Source organism: Electrophorus electricus, chromosome 15 (genome assembly GCF_013358815.1).
Source record: "Electrophorus electricus isolate fEleEle1 chromosome 15, fEleEle1.pri, whole genome shotgun sequence".
Lineage (NCBI taxonomy): Eukaryota > Metazoa > Chordata > Actinopteri > Gymnotiformes > Gymnotidae > Electrophorus > Electrophorus electricus.
The window spans coordinates 17,680,991-17,698,897 of NC_049549.1; the positions used below are offsets into that span (position 1 = coordinate 17,680,991).

Here is a 17,907-nt window from a genome sequence, read left to right on the forward strand (position 1 = left end):
CAGCGGGGTGATTTTTTTATTTTACCCGATTGTCGGTGAAAACCGCACTGCAGTATACGTGTTAATGGCGTACAGTAAGTAAAACAACTTGCTTTTTTATAATGTATGTCTTGTTTATCTTTATTAATGAATGCTCTTCTAAAAGGCTGATGTACTTACCATTCATCCTGTTCAGATGTCCCAATTAAACTGGTGAATACATGTGTCAGAGATGGATGCAGATTACTTAATGCACTTTTTTCTAACAGATTGGATAACAGAAAATTTTACCACCTACTCACATTCAGCATCAACTGAATCATCTCCTGGTTCATCGATACCGCCTTCACCCTTGGAGCATGATGTCCGCGTGCCCTCTGACTTGGAGGTAATGACCTCTCTCCTGAAAGAGGAACTTGCCCAACTCGAGGATTACTACTTATTCGAATCCACACCAATGAAAGCAGAGAAATGGCAAAAATGTGACAAAGGCTTACAAGCTATGGCCGCCCAGTCGTACTACCAGTTACCCTGTACTTCGTACGGTGTAAACCAATCTGAAACCAACCCAAGACTTGTTACCCTGGCAACAGGGGAACTCGACCTGAGAGGCTTCTGTGGCAGCTCTGTTGGCAGAACAAAAATGCCTAGACCTTCCCCTTACAGCTACGTGCGGACCCACTCCAGTAGCCAAAGGATAGCGCCCAATGGATGCAAAGACGTAGAGGTCTTCGAGAAAGAAACGTGGACTTTCAAAGGGACTCATTCGGGGTACACAGAGATGGCTTTTGACCAGTGCTCTGTCGACAAATTTTTTGGGAAGCACCATACTAGTGGAAAGAAGGTTCGCGAATGTGCCATACTGTTAAAGGAAGAAGAGAAAAGCTGTTTGACCGAAGACGTTTTTTACAGAGCAGAGATGATGAAAAGTTTCGATGCAGGTGCATCTCTAGATACGTACCACAGGAGAGCAGGTGAGGTTCATGGAATGAAGATGGCCGGTCATGGTCATGAAGGTGTTGCGATGTCAGTGCTGCACTGCAGTGAAAACGGAAGCAGTCCAGCATTTAAACACACAGACGTTGCCGAGTGTTACTTTAACGAGATCACTGCCAATCTAGAACCATATAATGGCTTTATGAATGAGGGAGATCAGTCAATCAGAATTGGGGCTGTTGAGTCCCAGAACAGTGGTTATTCACACCATGATTGCCTTGTAGATCAAAGCCTTGAATGTCTGTCTGGAGACAGTGTTGGATCTTCTTTGGAGTTTCCAACACAAAAACCAATGCCAAGGCCAAGAGAAAGCCCATGTGTGTTTAAGCCGGATGTGAAAGTAGGTTCCCTGGAAAGAAACCACGGAGAGCGTAAACAGAAGAAAAGAGATCAGAACAAGACTGCTGCTTACAGGTACTGTAGACATGTTATTGTTAGATGCCACACTTATGAAATGGAATAAATGTTACACTAGTCAAACTAGAGAAAAATAATGAAATATTTCAAGCATACAATGAGACCTTGCTCTCCAAGTTTCTGTTTAGGCTACACAACTATTCCTGAACTGAGCAGTGTTGGTGAAGAGTGCAGCTGATAAGTCTTGCTATTCTTAAAGTGTGCCCTTGAACCAGCATTGTCAGTGCGCGTACTGTTTAAATGTTAAATAAATCAGTAAAGAACTCTTGACAGTGACCTGTAGGTGAGGTTGAATGCACTTTTGCTCAGTCAGTGTTTTTTAGTACATGAAGATCCATGCAATCTTTGGTGCCTCATGATGAATATCGTTTGGATTCTGTCCTCACACATACCAAAGAACAAAATGATGCTGACTTATATGACCTTTGTTATCATAATAACAACAGGTATCGTCAGCGTAAGAGGGCGGAGCAGGACTGCTTGGAGGAGGAGCTTCATAGCTTGGAGGGACGAAATAGAGAGCTGCGAGACAAAGCAGAATCCGTAGAGAGAGAGATACAGTACGTCAAAGACCTTCTAATTGAAGTCTATAAGGCTCGAAGTCAGCGCTTGAAAGAGGATTCCAGTGCCTAGACCTGTTTTCACCACCAGCATTACAAAGATCAGCTCTTTCTCCAAGGACTCCAACAGGTTCTGGCAGTGGGCGTCTGATGTTCCACGTACTTGGTGGAGCTCTGAAAAGCACTCATGAATTTAGTGATGTTTTGCTAAATTACTACACGTGCAGGCCATATGGTGTAATAAGGAACGTAAAATGCCTTGGAGCACTGTGATAATAGCCATGAGCTGACAACACTTAGTATCCTACTAACAGTATTAAAGAGATTATGCATTATAGAAACCATCATGATTCCGGGGACTTTTACACTTTATATTAAAATACTCTGTGCGGATTAAATTGTTTATATCAATACTAAAAACCAACAGTTATTCTACATATACTAGCGCAGACGTGTATTTATTGTGTTATCAGTTGGGGGTGGGGGGGTTGGTCATGGTTTTGCTTAGTAAAGACTTTTAAGAATGTACCAAGTAATTGTTAATTTTGTATGTTATAATTATGAAGAGCACTGTAATCTTAAGTGATAAATCATTTTTCATTTGCTTATTTTTATTGTCTCCTTTTATTTTTACATTTTATTTCATATTACCTTCTTAGGTCTTGTAAATTGTTTTTTTTATTGTGAAATAGCTTCCGTAATAATGTATTATGCAGGTTAAGTTTTTAAAAACTTTTTTCCAGTGACATTTAAAATACTGTACATTATTAACCAATGTACTGTGGTTTAAAGCACATGAGCAAGATAGTAGATTTCTTGGTGATTTCAATGGCTCAGGTACTGAATGCATGCGTCCAAGATACAGAAAAGCATGTTGGGTTACGATTTACTGCATGACCCGTTATATGACTGCTTTGTGCATTATGCTAGCGAGTAGAGTTCCTTTCTGCTTTCAGTTATTTTATTGTCATTTCACCTAATAACATCACGCACCAAAACTATTTGCTTAAGTTCTACAGCATAGAATTGCATTAATGAATCACTATAAGGTATCGTTTGCTTTCTCGTGCAGGTTTGCGGCAAACAATCACTGTCCTTTGCTGAAGAACTTAAGAGACTGTAGGCCTAATGTTATTCACATGTTTAAGTATCCAGGTACGCATTAGGCCTGCGAGTTAAATAAGCCATGCATCACAGATATCATTGATCATGCAAAATGAGGGGATGTGCAGTTGTTTCTGCAGGAAAGCCTCTATGTCATAAGTTGTATGTGCATCAGAATCAAAACAAAACAATAAATTCAAACCAAATTAAGCTCTGGTGTTTTTGTAAAGTTAAGGAAAAGGATGTTTATGAATGTTGACGCATGCTCAGAAAGGTTCGCAAATGAGCCTTTTTTGGCTGAAGTTTTAATGTCACAGCAACCTTTTCTCATCTCACCTAGGCAACAACAAATTCTAGAAAAACATTGAGAATTCTAGTGTAGGTGTAAAACAAAGAACTGAAATAATGTTGATTATAAAACTCCCATAATATGCTAATTGGAACATTTTTATTATATTTGGTTGCTATGCCATTTCTTAAAGGAATCGGATTAAGTGTTTTCTCTTTCCCTTTACAGAAATTAGAATTTACTTCTTTTTTTTTTGTATGTATAACCAGGAAAGGCACACAGCAAACTTTTCATAACCTCATTTATAAAGTCTCTACTACTCTCTAACTATTCGACTGTCAAACTACTACTAGAGGAGAGGATTTAATTAATGTTATTAAAAAACATGTTCTAATTAAGACCTATTCTAACCTGCTATCCTGCTGTCTACTCTTTTGTCTGTTTAAATGTATTTCATCCAGATCAGAACTTGGCAACCTAGACATGCCACACCAGGACCAGACACTGGGTGCACACTAAACCAGTTTTACACTGTTTGTATTAGCTTGCTATTAAGTTCCACGTGGTTTTGTTCCAACACCGCGTGCGACTAATCGTCTGGATCCTTACAGTTGAGAGCCACCGCTGTGCTCGGCTGAGGATGGACTACAGTCCAACCTGAGATTTCGCTGCAACTCCATTGGTGGATGTTGCTTTTCTTACAAAGCTCCTCAACTGCACTAGTGTCTCACACAATACTGGGAAAGGTAAGTTTAAAGGAGGTTCACTGGCTGGGATTATAGCTGGTTTAAAAATTCAGCCTGTTTTATTGGTAGTTCATTAATCTTTTTGTTATTTCATTAATGTACTTATATAAACATTGCTTAATCCTTTCTGTGGAAAACACTTGAAGATTGGACTCAAAATGAAAAGTGTTATATAAATATAGGTTATTATTATTATTAATAATAATAATAATAATAATAATTAACAATAATAATAATAATAATAATAATTTATCATAACGGAATAGGAAGAATTGTGAATCAAGATGAGTTCGGCCAAAAACTCTGACACCAAGTGTAAACAATCTGCAGTAAATCATTAAAGATAGAAATTCCATATCTCAGTATAAATATATATGATATAAATATTTATATAAATACAGGCATTTATAAATACAGGCATTTATGCCACACATGTAAGTAATAAGAGTAAATGATATTTCATCACACTTTATACATATAAAAAATGCCATTTGTTTTGAGAAAGTGTTTCGGCATCTATAAAATCTTTTTCTCTGAAAAACGAATGTGTTAGACGCATGAAGTCATGAAATCCTGGCATTAACTAAGGGTCCCACACAACAGAAGAATTTGGTTAGAGCAAGTCAGAGCGCTTAAAGTGAGTAGTTTATGCAAAACCTAAAAAACAGAAAATTACAGCAAACATAGAAAATGTAATACGTACACAGATCATTAACTTGATAATAATTATGATTGATATGCTGTCTGAAAGATTTAGATATATTTTTTCCTGAATTTAGCTATTTATTAGAAAAGATTATTGATTAGAATTTTTAAAGCCTGACATATATGTTCTACTGCTGTGACCTTCAGAGACATTTACGGTCTAGTACTTTAGTGTCTTACGAGTAATACTGTTGAAGTGTGAGGAATCTGAGTACTCAAACATCCTCAGTGCGCGTCAGCTGGGTGGCGCTCTCCACTTAGTAGTAGCTTGACAAATATTTCGGATTTAACCTTGAACGGACGGTTCACAATAGTAGACAAGCACAGGCGTGCTGTAAACGGCCTGGATCACGAGGGGACGAGGTAACGGACCTTCAACGTGTCTTTCAAACGCGACAGTTGAGTTTTAAGGTTGGGCCTCCGTGAATCACAGAGGCGACACCATCACCATCACCGAGCCGGTTCATTAAGCCATATCCTGCCATTATGAGTCAAACTGTGTACCAAATATGAACTGCTAAGGAGCTCTGGAGAAGAGAATATACATGTTCCCTTCATTTTATAGATGTTTCTGGAATCTCACCTAACCGCTTTGTGGCGGTGCAAGAGGAGTCCGCTGAGCTTTCAAAGCCACACGGCTCGAGAGCGCTCTGCGGCGTGCGTGAGAGCTCTCGTGGGTCGCTGCGGGCGTACTCGCTACATTTGCTCGCCCCCGGGCAGTTCGTGGCGTCAGAGGTTCACACCTGCAGAGTACCTTCATGGTAAAACTCTGTGATATTTCGTGCGTGTGTATGTATGTCTCTGCAGAGCTCATAAGGCGAAATCATTGCGGTTTGTTACAAAAACTGAATACGTTATACAGTGTTGTATACGCGATGAGACAGAAATAATACAAATGCGATGAGCGTGGCTGTTTATTTTTCTTTCTTTTTCAAAGCAAAACATGCATAAAGATGCAAACACCATCTGTGAAGAGAGTCAAGTTCTACTAAAACTGCCCGACCCCAGCTAAAACGAAAACCGCTCAAAACAAGGATGAATACACAACCGCCATTATTATATTAGTCTGCAAAACAAAACAAAACACAACAAAAAGCTTTTATATACTGTAGCACGTTGTTTGTTGTTGAGAAGATATGATTTTTTAAAAAGGTCATACAGATTAGACCCAAGATCTAAAATCTGCATTACATTAATACAAATATTTTCATAACAACTGATCAGCATAACATGCCGTTTTACCCAGATCCAAATGTTACATCATTATATGTACGGTGCATTTCAATTATATAAAAGACAATGAGAACATTTATTAAACTATAATCTCAATATACTATCAAATTATGTCTGCTATTATTTCTTTCATGAATTAAGCATTTCATGTACCTTCAATTGATGTCTGGTTCATTGGTTTGCTGTACCATTTGCCCTATAGTTATATCCCTTATATATCAGATATCTTTATATCATATATCTATTTTTTTACCTTATATATTTAATCTATTTTTATATGTCAGATTTGTGAAGCAAATGCATTTCAATAAAAATGTTTTATAAATGTTTATGCATTGAGACATAAAATTAAATTAAACCCATTAAAATGAGTTTAACTATTGTTCCACTGGACAAAACAACAATAAAAAAAAAAAGAAGGTTTTTCAGCCTTGGATCTGGGACGCATTCATCACCTTGTGAGGACTTCAGTCCAACACCTCCAGTTCATTTCAGATTCTCCCAGTTCACCACATATCCGTGCAATTCACCATTTGTATGCAAATTAATTTGGGTTTTTGACATGTGAAGTAAACAACAACAAGAACAACAACAAAAAAAAATTGTTAAACTAAAATTTACCACTTCCCGCTATACACTTTACTCAGAGATTTGATAAAGCAAAACAACTTTTTTTCCAAAACATACCTCAATTTTTTCTAAATAACTAAACAATGTTTCTTAAATTTCTGTTGCTCAAAACTGTTTAATCGCTTGCCCTACATGTCTTATATGTTCATCTTCCAAATCATGTCAGTTTGAAGAGTGATCTGTTATTGTTAATGCTTTTTGTATTGGTTTAATACTGTTAAACAGTGAGCAACCGTGTGTGGTTTTAGCAGGCCAATGCATAGAGCAGTGTACAATTGTCATAGTCTCATTAACATTTGTAGGTGGACAGAAGACACTCATGACTCTTGTGATTTTTTTCCCCCCTTTTTCTCAAACGTGGAAGAACCCCCACATTAATGTGATAGACCAGCTTGTAGGTCACACCACATTTTATAATGTTGCTACTTTAACGTAACAAACGTTGGAAGTTTCACAGAAAACAGCTGATGGACAATCATGTTGTTGTGTTCCAGTGACAGGCGTGGTTCCCTCCTTCCCCCGCGGTGCCAACAGTTCACAAAACCTCTGATTGCATAATACATAGTTTTTACTATGCCACAAAAATGGATATAGAAAATGTCTCTCTGCATGCAAATGCAAAGTCATTTTAAATGCATTTCTACATGCAAATGTTTATTTTGTGGCAGGTTAAAACCTGTATTAACTCAAAAACATTTTACCGTCAGTTCCCAGTGCTGCCTTGTTTGGCAGGCATAACTCATCTTAGAAGTTGTGTGACTGGACAAACTACTTCTAAATGACCTGGAGAACAAGAAAAATACATTATTAAAATCAATTAATGTGTAAAAATACAGCTAAATATCCTATAATAACATTGTGTATTTAGTCAAGTTGCATTGTACACAGTACACTCACATGCTCTGGCAAATTCTGCTTGGTGTGTACCTGAGCATTCTTTGTGCACTATGCACAGTTCACCATACAAACATCACTCACGTTTGATGTCAATCATACTTTCTCCAGCAGAAAACACCTACCTCGTTTTAATATGACTAAGAAAAGGTACTGCTGTGGAAGTCCTGCTTTATGGTGTGCTGGATCTTTTAATCAAATAAAAACATTTTTCACTTGAACCATGTGAGTGCAGGGCTTTTTTGTGCAGTAATTCCCTGACCTGGTGCCTCTCTCTGGGCTGTGCAGTGATTACACTAACCAGGTGTGGGTTGCATTCCATCTGGAGGAGGCACTCCAAGGTTTCCATCATCTGGTCCTTGCGTAAGGAATTCAGCCGGGCCTGGCTAGCAGTGGTGCTTTTTTCCAGCTCCCGGAGTGTGCTCTTCAGAGCTACTGACGCCTGCTGCAGAGATGTGAGGCCTGTCCGGGCCAATACACACACACACACACGAGCGCATACACAAATGCATATACAGACACGCACAAGCGCGCATGCACGCACACGCACAGTCCACAAGTTAGGATTTTTCCAGAACAAAATAAAAACATGAGTGCAGCCATAACTGGTATTAGACGTTACACGGCCATGTGTTAAGGAGATAGTCAATTAAGGAGCAACATGCTGAGCACGACAGTCGTTTGTAGCAGAAACGAGATTCTAATGTGATGCTGATTATAATGGATACGACAACCAGCTTCTTCTGAAAAGATATTTACAGAACAATTGCAATATACTACTGAACAATATACTACTGCAATATACTACTGCGCAATATACTGTGCAGTAATATGTAAGCGTTGATCCAGTTTATAGGTTGCATGTCTGAAGTATACGATATGTGAGCAGTATGTGTGTATGTATACTGTATGTGTGTATGTATACGGTATGTGTGTGGACACTGTATGTATACGGTATTTGAGCAGTGTGTGTACTGTATACAGTGTGTGTACATACTGTATGTGAGTATGTATACTGTATGTGGACAGTATGCGAGTATGTATACTGTATGTGAACAATATGTGAGTATGTATACTGTATGTGAGCAGTGTGTGTGTATGTATACTGTATGCGAGCAGTGTGTGTGTATGTATACTGTATGCGAGCAGTATGTGAGTATGTATACTGTATGCGAGCAGTGTGTGTGTATGTATACTGTATGCGAGCAGTGTGTGAGTATGTATACTGTATGCGAGCAGTATGTGTGTGTATGTATACTGTATGCGAGCAGTATGTGTGTATGTATACTGTATGCGAGCAGTGTGTGAGTATGTATACTGTATGCGAGCAGTGTGAGTATGTATACTGTATGCGAGCAGTGTGTGTATGTATACTGTATGCGAGCAGTGTGTGAGTATGTATACTGTATGCGAGCAGTGTGTGAGTATGTATACTGTATTTGTGTATGTATACTGTATGTGAGCAGTGTGTGAGTATGTATACTGTATGCGAGCAGTATGTGAGTATGTATACTGTATGCGAGCAGTGTGTGAGTATGTATACTGTATGCGAGCAGTATGTGAGTATGTATACTGTATGCGAGCAGTGTGTGTGTATGTATACTGTATGCGAGCAGTATGTGAGTATGTATACTGTATGCGAGCAGTATGTGAGTATGTATACTGTATGCGAGTGTCTAATAAGCTTCATTAAATACCTTTCTGTTCTTCTTCTGGTATATGGGTGCATTTCTGAATATATAATGAAAACCAGTAGAACATACCATTTACATCTCTGGCCTCCAAATCTATATATGTTCCATTTATCATATAGCTTTTCATCACCTGTTAAGAGAAATACAGTGTTCAGTGATGTAATTCACTTGAGGTTAAATGAAAGCACAGAGGCAAGACACTGGAAGATGTATGTTGAATCCCTGCACATGAACTACGAGGGAGTTGTTACCTCCAGGACCCTGACATAGCCGTACTCGGCGCTGAGGTGGACGCAGGTCTTTCCATTTTGGTCCCTTTCATTGATGTTTGCACCAAGGGAGAGTAGATCTGCCACCACATGGTGCTGATTCCTCTGAGCAGCGAGGTGGAGAGGGGTCTGCAAACATAAGTGTGGACCAAAGCCATTCCACAAGGCCTGGCACTAGCATTAAAGGCATACATATGGTAAATGAGAGCGGCTCCAGGACTGGCCCTGGGCCCGCCTGTCCACCATCAGCCCCCAGAACAATCACCATTACCAAGATGAGATGCTAGAGAGGAGTTGTGATAAGACAACTCACTGAATAGCTTCATTTTCTCTGAATGAAAAGGCAGGGTAACTTATTTATATAAGTTACAATTAAAGATATTTTGATTAATTGGCATCCAGCTTCTTTGAAAGCTGTCATTTGTGAGGATAGACCACCTGTTTACTGATCTGAGGGAAGATGCAGAAGAGAAAAAAGTGTTTGATCTGTTGGCTGAAGACTTCAGTCAGAGCCTGGTAACCACGGCATTCACAGAACGAGTCCAGGATATGCAGAACTGCTACAAGGTGTAGGATTCAGAGAACTAACGAAACTCTGCTTCTTAAGAACTAAAAGGTGGATTAGAGATGAAAAGATATGCTGCTTTGTCCCCACCCCCCAGACTGGTAGCCTTGGAGAAAATCATGAAATTAATGGAAACAGTTACAACTAACAACTCTAAGACTGCCATGCAGGGTATAAGGTGATGACGGAAACAGTTATTAGTTTATTATTGAGGTGATTAGCAAGCATTTGAGGAAAAACCATAGATATGAGGAAGATGGCTTGTGGTCCTAACAGATATCTTGGTGGGGCGCTGCCAGGGGTGTGGAAGAACTCTCTGCAAGTTAGAGGGTGTAACCAGTAGGAGGCATGGTTCTGGTTACTGTATGTGGTTCAGGAGACGCGTTACATGTGGATGCAATGAGGAGGTGTAAGGTGATCCAGTAATGAGTGTAAAAGTGAATTCCAGTTAGATACACTTGAAGTGCAGAGCAGGAAGGTTTAACGCTAGAACGGATCAGTAATGGAATGTGATCGGGGTTGTGAACGGGTCTTTGAGGGGAAAGCGAATATAAAATTTTACATTTGCAGAGTGGAGAAAAAAAAAATCAAGTCAAGGGGAGGGAAAAAAAAAAAAAAAAAAAAAAAAAAACAGTCCATGAGAGAAAGGTGATGAAAACCATCGTAAGTCAGGAGAGGAAGTCAGTACAGAACCCATCAGCAGTGGAGAGTCTGCAGGAATTCAGGAAATGAAATAGAATTCCTCTTCTCCTTCAAGAAAACACACGTATAACGCCATTCCAGTGGCAACGCAGATTATTCCAGCAACGCCATCGTGGTGGCAGTGGAGATTTCAAAATAACGAGCTCGAAAAGTCAAGCATCATTGAGTGAAGAGGACTGTGGAGAAACCTTCAAAACAAGTGTCCGATATGAAAGAGGTCAAACATGAAAGAGTGCCCTCTGGGTGGAGGTGTGGGTGGGTATTGAGTATATCTGACATTCCCTGGAAAAGACACCCTAGAGCTTGGCAAAGGAGTGAGATTTTCCAGTCAAGACTGTCAGAGAACTGGAGTTTCAAACATGCAATATTCATCAGTGTTCTATCAAGGCAAAGAGAAAGGAGCAGGCAGGAGTTATTACAAAGACATCCAAACCATCTCTGGTCTCGCTTCATTAACTGAAATATCAGGCAACAACTGGGTGCAGGGTCGAACCCTAATTAAAATTCTAATTAACAATATGAAGTTAAAGAGCCCTTGTGTGTGAGTGTGTGCGCACATGCGTAAGTGCATATGAGAGATATTCTGTGTGCGAGTGAGATGTGTGTGTGTGAGTGTAAGAGTTATTGCGACCATGTGCGAGTATGTGAGAGAGATCCATGTATATGACTGAGGTGGACAAAGCTTCACCTTTCCTTCGGTGTCTTTGATGTCCAGTTTTTTTAGGTGTGCCATCCTTTTGGCGATTACATACACTAGAGCTCGTTTGCCCTCATCAACAGCTCTGTGCAGAAGTCTGGGAAGAATGCACACAAACAATAAGTGGCCACATATTGAATCAAAAAGCAGTTGAATGAAACTAATAAGGGTTATTTTTGCATCGTCTATTTCACTACACAATATCAGAACGTGGTGATATACACCCCCTCAACAGAGATCAGAGCTCCATGCTAGACAGACATTTCAGCTGTTTTTCTTAGAAAGACCAATCCTGCATCTTTCTATAGAAAGATATAAATATTATCTAATGTAAATAAGTCTTCAGAGGTGCAGGATGTTTGAGAAGGGCCAGATCAATGTCCGTTGTTCACAATGCCTTGTGTTGCACAGGGGAATTGCTCACAGAACTGGATATGAACTAATGGCTTCCCTCTCTCATCACTCTGTTGTTATAGTAAGACTTTACTGTTTGATCTGGGAGTCAGCCAAGAAATAAGTCTCTATTTACTGACTTCACAGCTGCAGTGTGAAATAAACCCCAGAGGGTAAACGACAAGTGATTGTATAATCTGTGTAAGACGGTCATGTATCCGTAATTCATTTGAAATTATAATGTGCCTATATGACATAGGGGTGTGTGTGTGCAAGAACATTCCCTTATTTGCAATTAAGGTGCAGCTGTGTACATACCAATAATTTTATGTAATTACAAATCATGAATATATTGCCATCAAGAAAACCTCTGTAAGCAAACATATGACACAGGAGATTCTGGGAACACACATTTATGACACTGGTAACTTACGTTCTGCCATGCTCATCTGACAGAAAAAGCTCTTGGTCAGAGATGTTCTTCAGTATCTTCTCGTCTCGTTCCATTTGGGTGCAAAAGAATGTCATGTTGTTCCACTCCTCCTGTACCGAGCACTGATAAGATGGACTCTCCGAAGAAGGCCACAAGTTGTCCATCTTGGGTTTCAAATAGCTTGTTTCTTGGGGAGAAGGCACCTGGTACTCACTTTTGGTAGGTGAGTAGATGATTCCAGATTCAGCCCTGTGAATACAGTAAGCTAACTCACAGCTACTGCATCGCCACTGAGGACCAGAGAAGGGAGCAGTGACCTCTCTGTAAGAGGATGGGTAGGGATCATGGGGTTCTGCAGAATGCATGGGGAGTTCTTCAGTGACTGCACAGTCACCTGGAGTTGGGGGAAACGCATCTGCAAGCGTGCATGCATCTTCACACCAGTACTTGTCTCCCTGATCTTGACAGAGATCACACAATGAGCGGCTGCTTGGACATCGAGAGGACGTCCTGGTTTTAAGATCCTCTTCCAGCACCTCCACTATAATGGACAGCTCTTCCAAACTCTTCATCGGCAACTTCTTCTATAATACATGCAAGAATAGTGTGGGCTCAACTACAGTGATCATGGATTGACATTTTGAGACATTGTTATAGACAGAAACAAGGAAACACTAGCTACCAATTTAGGCAAATTTGGCATAAGTTTTCCTACCAGCCTCTTCCTCCGATCACCACTTGTATTGACTCTTTTTTTATTGCCTGAAAAGAAAGTTAAAAAGCACACTGGTCTGATTGGGTAGTACACACACACACACACACACACACACACACACACACACACACACACACACACACCTCTGAGAAAATTAAGAGACCACTTCAAAATTTCACCTCTACATATGTGGCCAGCATTTCATTCCACTATCTGTTAGACTCCAACACAGGCACCTTGTTCTGCTTAATGAGGTACTGAGTAGGTGATCACCTGAACCAATTCTTACTTAACGAGGCATGTGAACTGGTGGAGAGCAGGCAAGATTCATGAAAGCTGTGATTGAAAATTAGTACTCTACAGCTACTCCAGTTGGTGTTACCTGACTAATCACCTGGCCACTCACCATATCAATCACCTGACCAATCACCTGATGTGGCCAATACGAAGGATGGCAAAGCACCTGCACATTTACACTTCTCAACGTTGCGGTGTTTTGAATTGTATGCTGCTGTTTGATTTGTGAGATTTTTTGATCGTGTTTGTTTAATGGCTTGGATTAAGATAAACTCTGACTAGGATTGCCCTATGATCTTTACCACCACCTTTAGTATAACTCACTTTGAATGTATATACGCTGCCTGGCCAAAACAAAAGGTCACCACCTGGATTTAACTAAGCAAATAGGTAAAAGTCTCCCATTGGATAATTACTGCATGGGTGATTATGTTTTAGCTGGCAACAAGTTATTTAACCCTAACTGATGCAGTGAGTAGCTTCTCATTTGTTAAACAACCATGTCGTGGAAAAGATGTTAATCTGTTTCAGAAGGGTCAAATTATTGGCATGCAACAACCAGAGAAAACAAGGATATTGCTGAAACTACTCAAATCGGGTTAAGAACTGTCCAACACATTATTAAAAAGTGGAAGGACAGCGGAGAAACATCATCTTCGAGGCAGGAATGTGGTCAGAAAAAAAATCTTGAATGATCGTGATCTGCGATCACTTAACCGTGTGGTGAAATCAAATCGTAGAAAAGCAACAGTAGAACTCAGGGATATGTTTAATAGTGAATGTAAGAGCATTTCCACACGTGCAATGTGAAGGGAACTCAAGGGATTGGGACTAAACAGCTGTGTAGCCTTAAGGAAACCACTTCAGTGAGGCTAACAGTCAAAAACAGCTTCAATTTGCTAGGGAGCATAAAGATTGGACTCTGGAGCAATAGAAAGTCATGTGGTCTGATGAGTCCAGACTGACCCTGTTCCAGAGTGATGGGCGCATCAGGGTAAGAAGAGAGGTGGCTGAAGTGATGTACCCATCATGCCTAGTGCCTACCGTACAAGCCTGTGGGGGCAGTGCTATTGTCGTTCCTAGATCTTCCTAAGTTCAAGACTGTTCACTCATTACACACTAAACAGAAATATAGATGTAGACTCTGGAATTAATTGAAGAGAAGAGCTGGTCACGGTTTTATTCTGAACTCAATGTTACAAACGAGGCATTGTCTGGAGAATGTCTCAGGTGGGCACACCTTTTATACATTTTCTTCATAACCATATTTATTTTTCCATAAAAACTTATCTTGGTTCCACTATTGTTCTCAAAACCATACATTATTCAATGTATACAAATTAATATTCCATACATACACCAACCAGTTTATTAGGTTCATCCTGAACTACTTATTTTTTTAAAAGGCGATCATATTCTATATCACCGACTGCCCATATTGTGTCTTCCAGTGCTTGGCTTGGCTGTCCCATTCTTGAACCAAGGCTCCCCCTTCAACTGAGGCCCAAAGAGGCCTCCTGAGGATTTACACTGAAGCCTACAGAGGCCTTTCCTGCATGAAGCCAGTTTATTCTGGACCATCCCTATTTTTCTCCTTACAATATCATTTTATTTCCTCACTATTATCTGGGGTTGCTGAAGTTGGTCAGGTTCAACAACGTTATGTGCCCAAAGAACGAGGTCACCTGACTACCTGAATATACTGAACGACCAGATTATTCCATCAATGGATTTTTTCTTCCCTGATGGCACGGGCATATTCCAAGATGACAATGCCAGGATTCATCGGGCTCAAATTGTGAAAGTGGTTCAAGGAGCATGAGACATCATTTTCACACATGGATTGGCCACCACAGAGTCCAGACCTGAACCCCACTGAGAATCTTTGGGATGTGCTGGAGAAGACTTTGTGCAGTGGTCCAAATCTCCCATCATCAATACAAGATCTTGGGGCAAAAATTAATGCAACTCTGGACAGAAATAAATGTGACATTGCAGAAGCTTGTGGAAACAAAGACACAGCGAATGCGTGCCATAATCAAAGCTAAAGGCGGTCCAAATAAAGATTACTGTGCAACTTTTTTTTTTTTTGGTCTGTCTGTGTGTGTGTGTGTGTGTGTGTGTGTGTGTGTGTGTGTGTGTGTGTGTGTGTGTGTGTGTGTGTGTGTGTGTGTGTGTGTGTGTGTGTGTGTGTGTGTGTGTGTGTGTGTGTGTGTGTGTAGGTAGGTAGGTAGGTAGGTATGTATATGTATGCATGTGTATGACACACCTATGGAACATAGGGCCAGCCTGCCAAATCTGTTTGGTTGTGATTATTGGACTTGTGTTAACCAATAATCTCAACATATTACCTAGGTGTTTGGGCTGTTGTGGGAGTTTTCTTGAGGTCTGAAAACACTGTCTTTTGTCTTTTGAGCAGTTGTTATTTTCTGCAGATAAATACTCTATGAAAATTTTGTCTAGAATTCAGGGGAAATGTCAGTTTATGAAATAAAAACAAAATCTGATCTGACTGTAAAGTGCCCTTGAGTTTGAGAAAGGTGCAGTACAAATGTAAATAATAATAATAATAATAATCATAATAATTATTATAATAATAATGTTCATTTTAACTCACACATTTCTATAAATAGAAATACTCACATTTTCTATAAATAAATTGATCATTTTTCAGTGGTCTCTTAATTTTTTTGATAGATAATTATATATATTTATGTGTTGATTGAAAGTAAGCTTCTAACCTTGTGTGTCTTTGTTTTCTTTCTTCTTGGGAGAGAAAGGCAAAGCGACTAGCGTGAGTTTGTAAGTTGAATGTCTTTACTGAAGTCCAAGAGATATATATGATAGTGCTGGAAGTGGAGGAACTGGCACCCACCTGCAGCTCTTTGGGGTCCATGCCTTTGGCTATACGAATATTCCTCAGCAAGTCTCGTACTGGCATTCGCACTCTGACGCCTAGGTACCTTTTATCAGGTTTGCTTTTCTGAGCCTTGAAACCTAAGAGAATGTGTTCTAGTTATCATCTTTAGTTTCGTCTAACAAATGTCTCTCCTAATCTCGCCCCTCCATGCGCAGAGCGCACAGGGTCTGCATGCAGAGGCTGCGTAGATGCTGCAATAAAGGCCAACTAAAAGGCCCCTCTTGCTGTCTTCGAGTCAGGTGCATGCATTTCCATGTATACTGGTGTGTCTGTGTACATATATTTCTCTGATGTGTAAAAAAAAATAAATAAATAATAATTTAAAAAAAGCTGAACGAAACAGACTACTTTGGTGCTGTAATATCTTACACATATTATTGGATTTTTTTTCAACAAATTTAGCCAAGGCTGAAACTGGATATACGAAAAACCCACCTTTTGGTCTCATAGTTCTTTGCACGGGCATACCCAATGTGAACTAAAATTAGCCTGCCATTGCAGATTGCAATTGTCATTTAATTGCAAATCTATTTTAACTGCATTTTTGTTGCAAATCCATTTCAGTGTATTGTGAAGCAATACTCAAACGCTCCTACAGACAAATCCTGACATTATTCCAGGATGTGGAGGACCTGCAATATGCCCACCTGTGGGAGACACTGATGCTTGCTTCGGGCTTGCAGTGAGGTTACATAGTTCCACATTGAAAAGCCTGAGCGCTGAAGTAGGTGAATTGGGTCCACTTGTACTCGACGCCGGAGTGCCTGCAAATGGTGAACCTTTGCACAGATAGATGCCGTAGTCTTCATCTCCGCACTCCTGACTTACTGGCATTCTCTCACACACTGCACTTTCCCCTCCACTCCTGACCATGTTAATCTGTCATCTGACGCAATGTTGCACTATTATAAAGATACAAATAAAACATGTGTTCTCGAAACTCTTCTTTAGGCTGTAGTTAAATAAAAAAACCTCAAACTTTAAAACTGGTAGCGCTCCAACGTGCTCATAGACACACGTAGAAATGCATATTTGTGTGAGGTCGGTACCTGCCTGCGTGAGCCTCAAAGCCGGAAAGACTTTAAACTGGAAAAATGTTGAATTGCCTGGAGGGTTAAAGCCCTGCCTGTCATGTCACGATACTGCGCTGTAAGTCAAAAACTTAGATCACACCAAAAAATGTTTATCACACATCTTAATGCTTAATATGTATTTAATGCAAAATAGTTTTAGAATAAAAAAGAAAGGAAAGAAAGGCATGTGAGTGAGGCATGAGCAGAAGAACTTCAGATTAACATCTTTTCCATGACATGGTTGTTTAACAAATGAGAAGCTACTGCATCAGTTATGGTCTGAAATTCCCATTCACTGCTGTAGTCTGTACTATAAATTCCCATTCACTACTCTAGTCCGTAATATAAGCGTGACCATTCACCGCTGTAGTCTGTACTAGAACAGTGACCATTCACCGCTGTAGTCTGTACTAGAACAGTGACCATTCACCGCTGTAGTCTGTACTAGAACAGTGACCATTCACCGCTGTAGTCTGTACTAGAACAGTGACCATTCACCGCTGTAGTCTGTACTAGAACAGTGACCATTCACCGCTGTAGTCTGTACTATAAGAGTGACCATTCATCGTTGTAGTCTGTACTATAAGAGTGACCAT

The 17,907-nt window shown here is 39.9% G+C and overlaps 2 protein-coding genes across 2 annotated transcripts; one reads left to right on the forward strand and one right to left on the reverse strand.

The window, feature by feature from the left end:
* The first annotated feature begins 269 nt into the window (after window positions 1-269).
* atf5b (activating transcription factor 5b) lies at window positions 270-3,266 on the forward strand. Its single transcript, XM_027021261.2, has 3 exons — window positions 270-953; window positions 1,200-1,389; window positions 1,839-3,266. The coding sequence occupies exons 1-3, from the start codon at window positions 371-373 to the stop codon at window positions 2,023-2,025; spliced, it is 960 nt and encodes a 319-aa protein (XP_026877062.1). The 5' UTR covers window positions 270-370; the 3' UTR covers window positions 2,026-3,266.
* A 4,143-nt stretch (window positions 3,267-7,409) lies between these two features.
* zgc:113279 (uncharacterized protein LOC553749 homolog) lies at window positions 7,410-17,072 on the reverse strand. Its single transcript, XM_035533974.1, has 10 exons — window positions 16,886-17,072; window positions 16,188-16,315; window positions 14,833-14,848; window positions 13,022-13,068; window positions 12,307-12,890; window positions 11,472-11,577; window positions 9,499-9,645; window positions 9,317-9,377; window positions 7,855-8,015; window positions 7,410-7,442 (listed from the first exon to the last, which is right to left on the reverse strand). Exons 1-10 carry the CDS (start codon window positions 17,070-17,072, stop codon window positions 7,434-7,436), a joined length of 1,446 nt encoding a protein of 481 aa, XP_035389867.1. The 3' UTR covers window positions 7,410-7,433.
* Window positions 17,073-17,907: the final 835 nt, after the last annotated feature.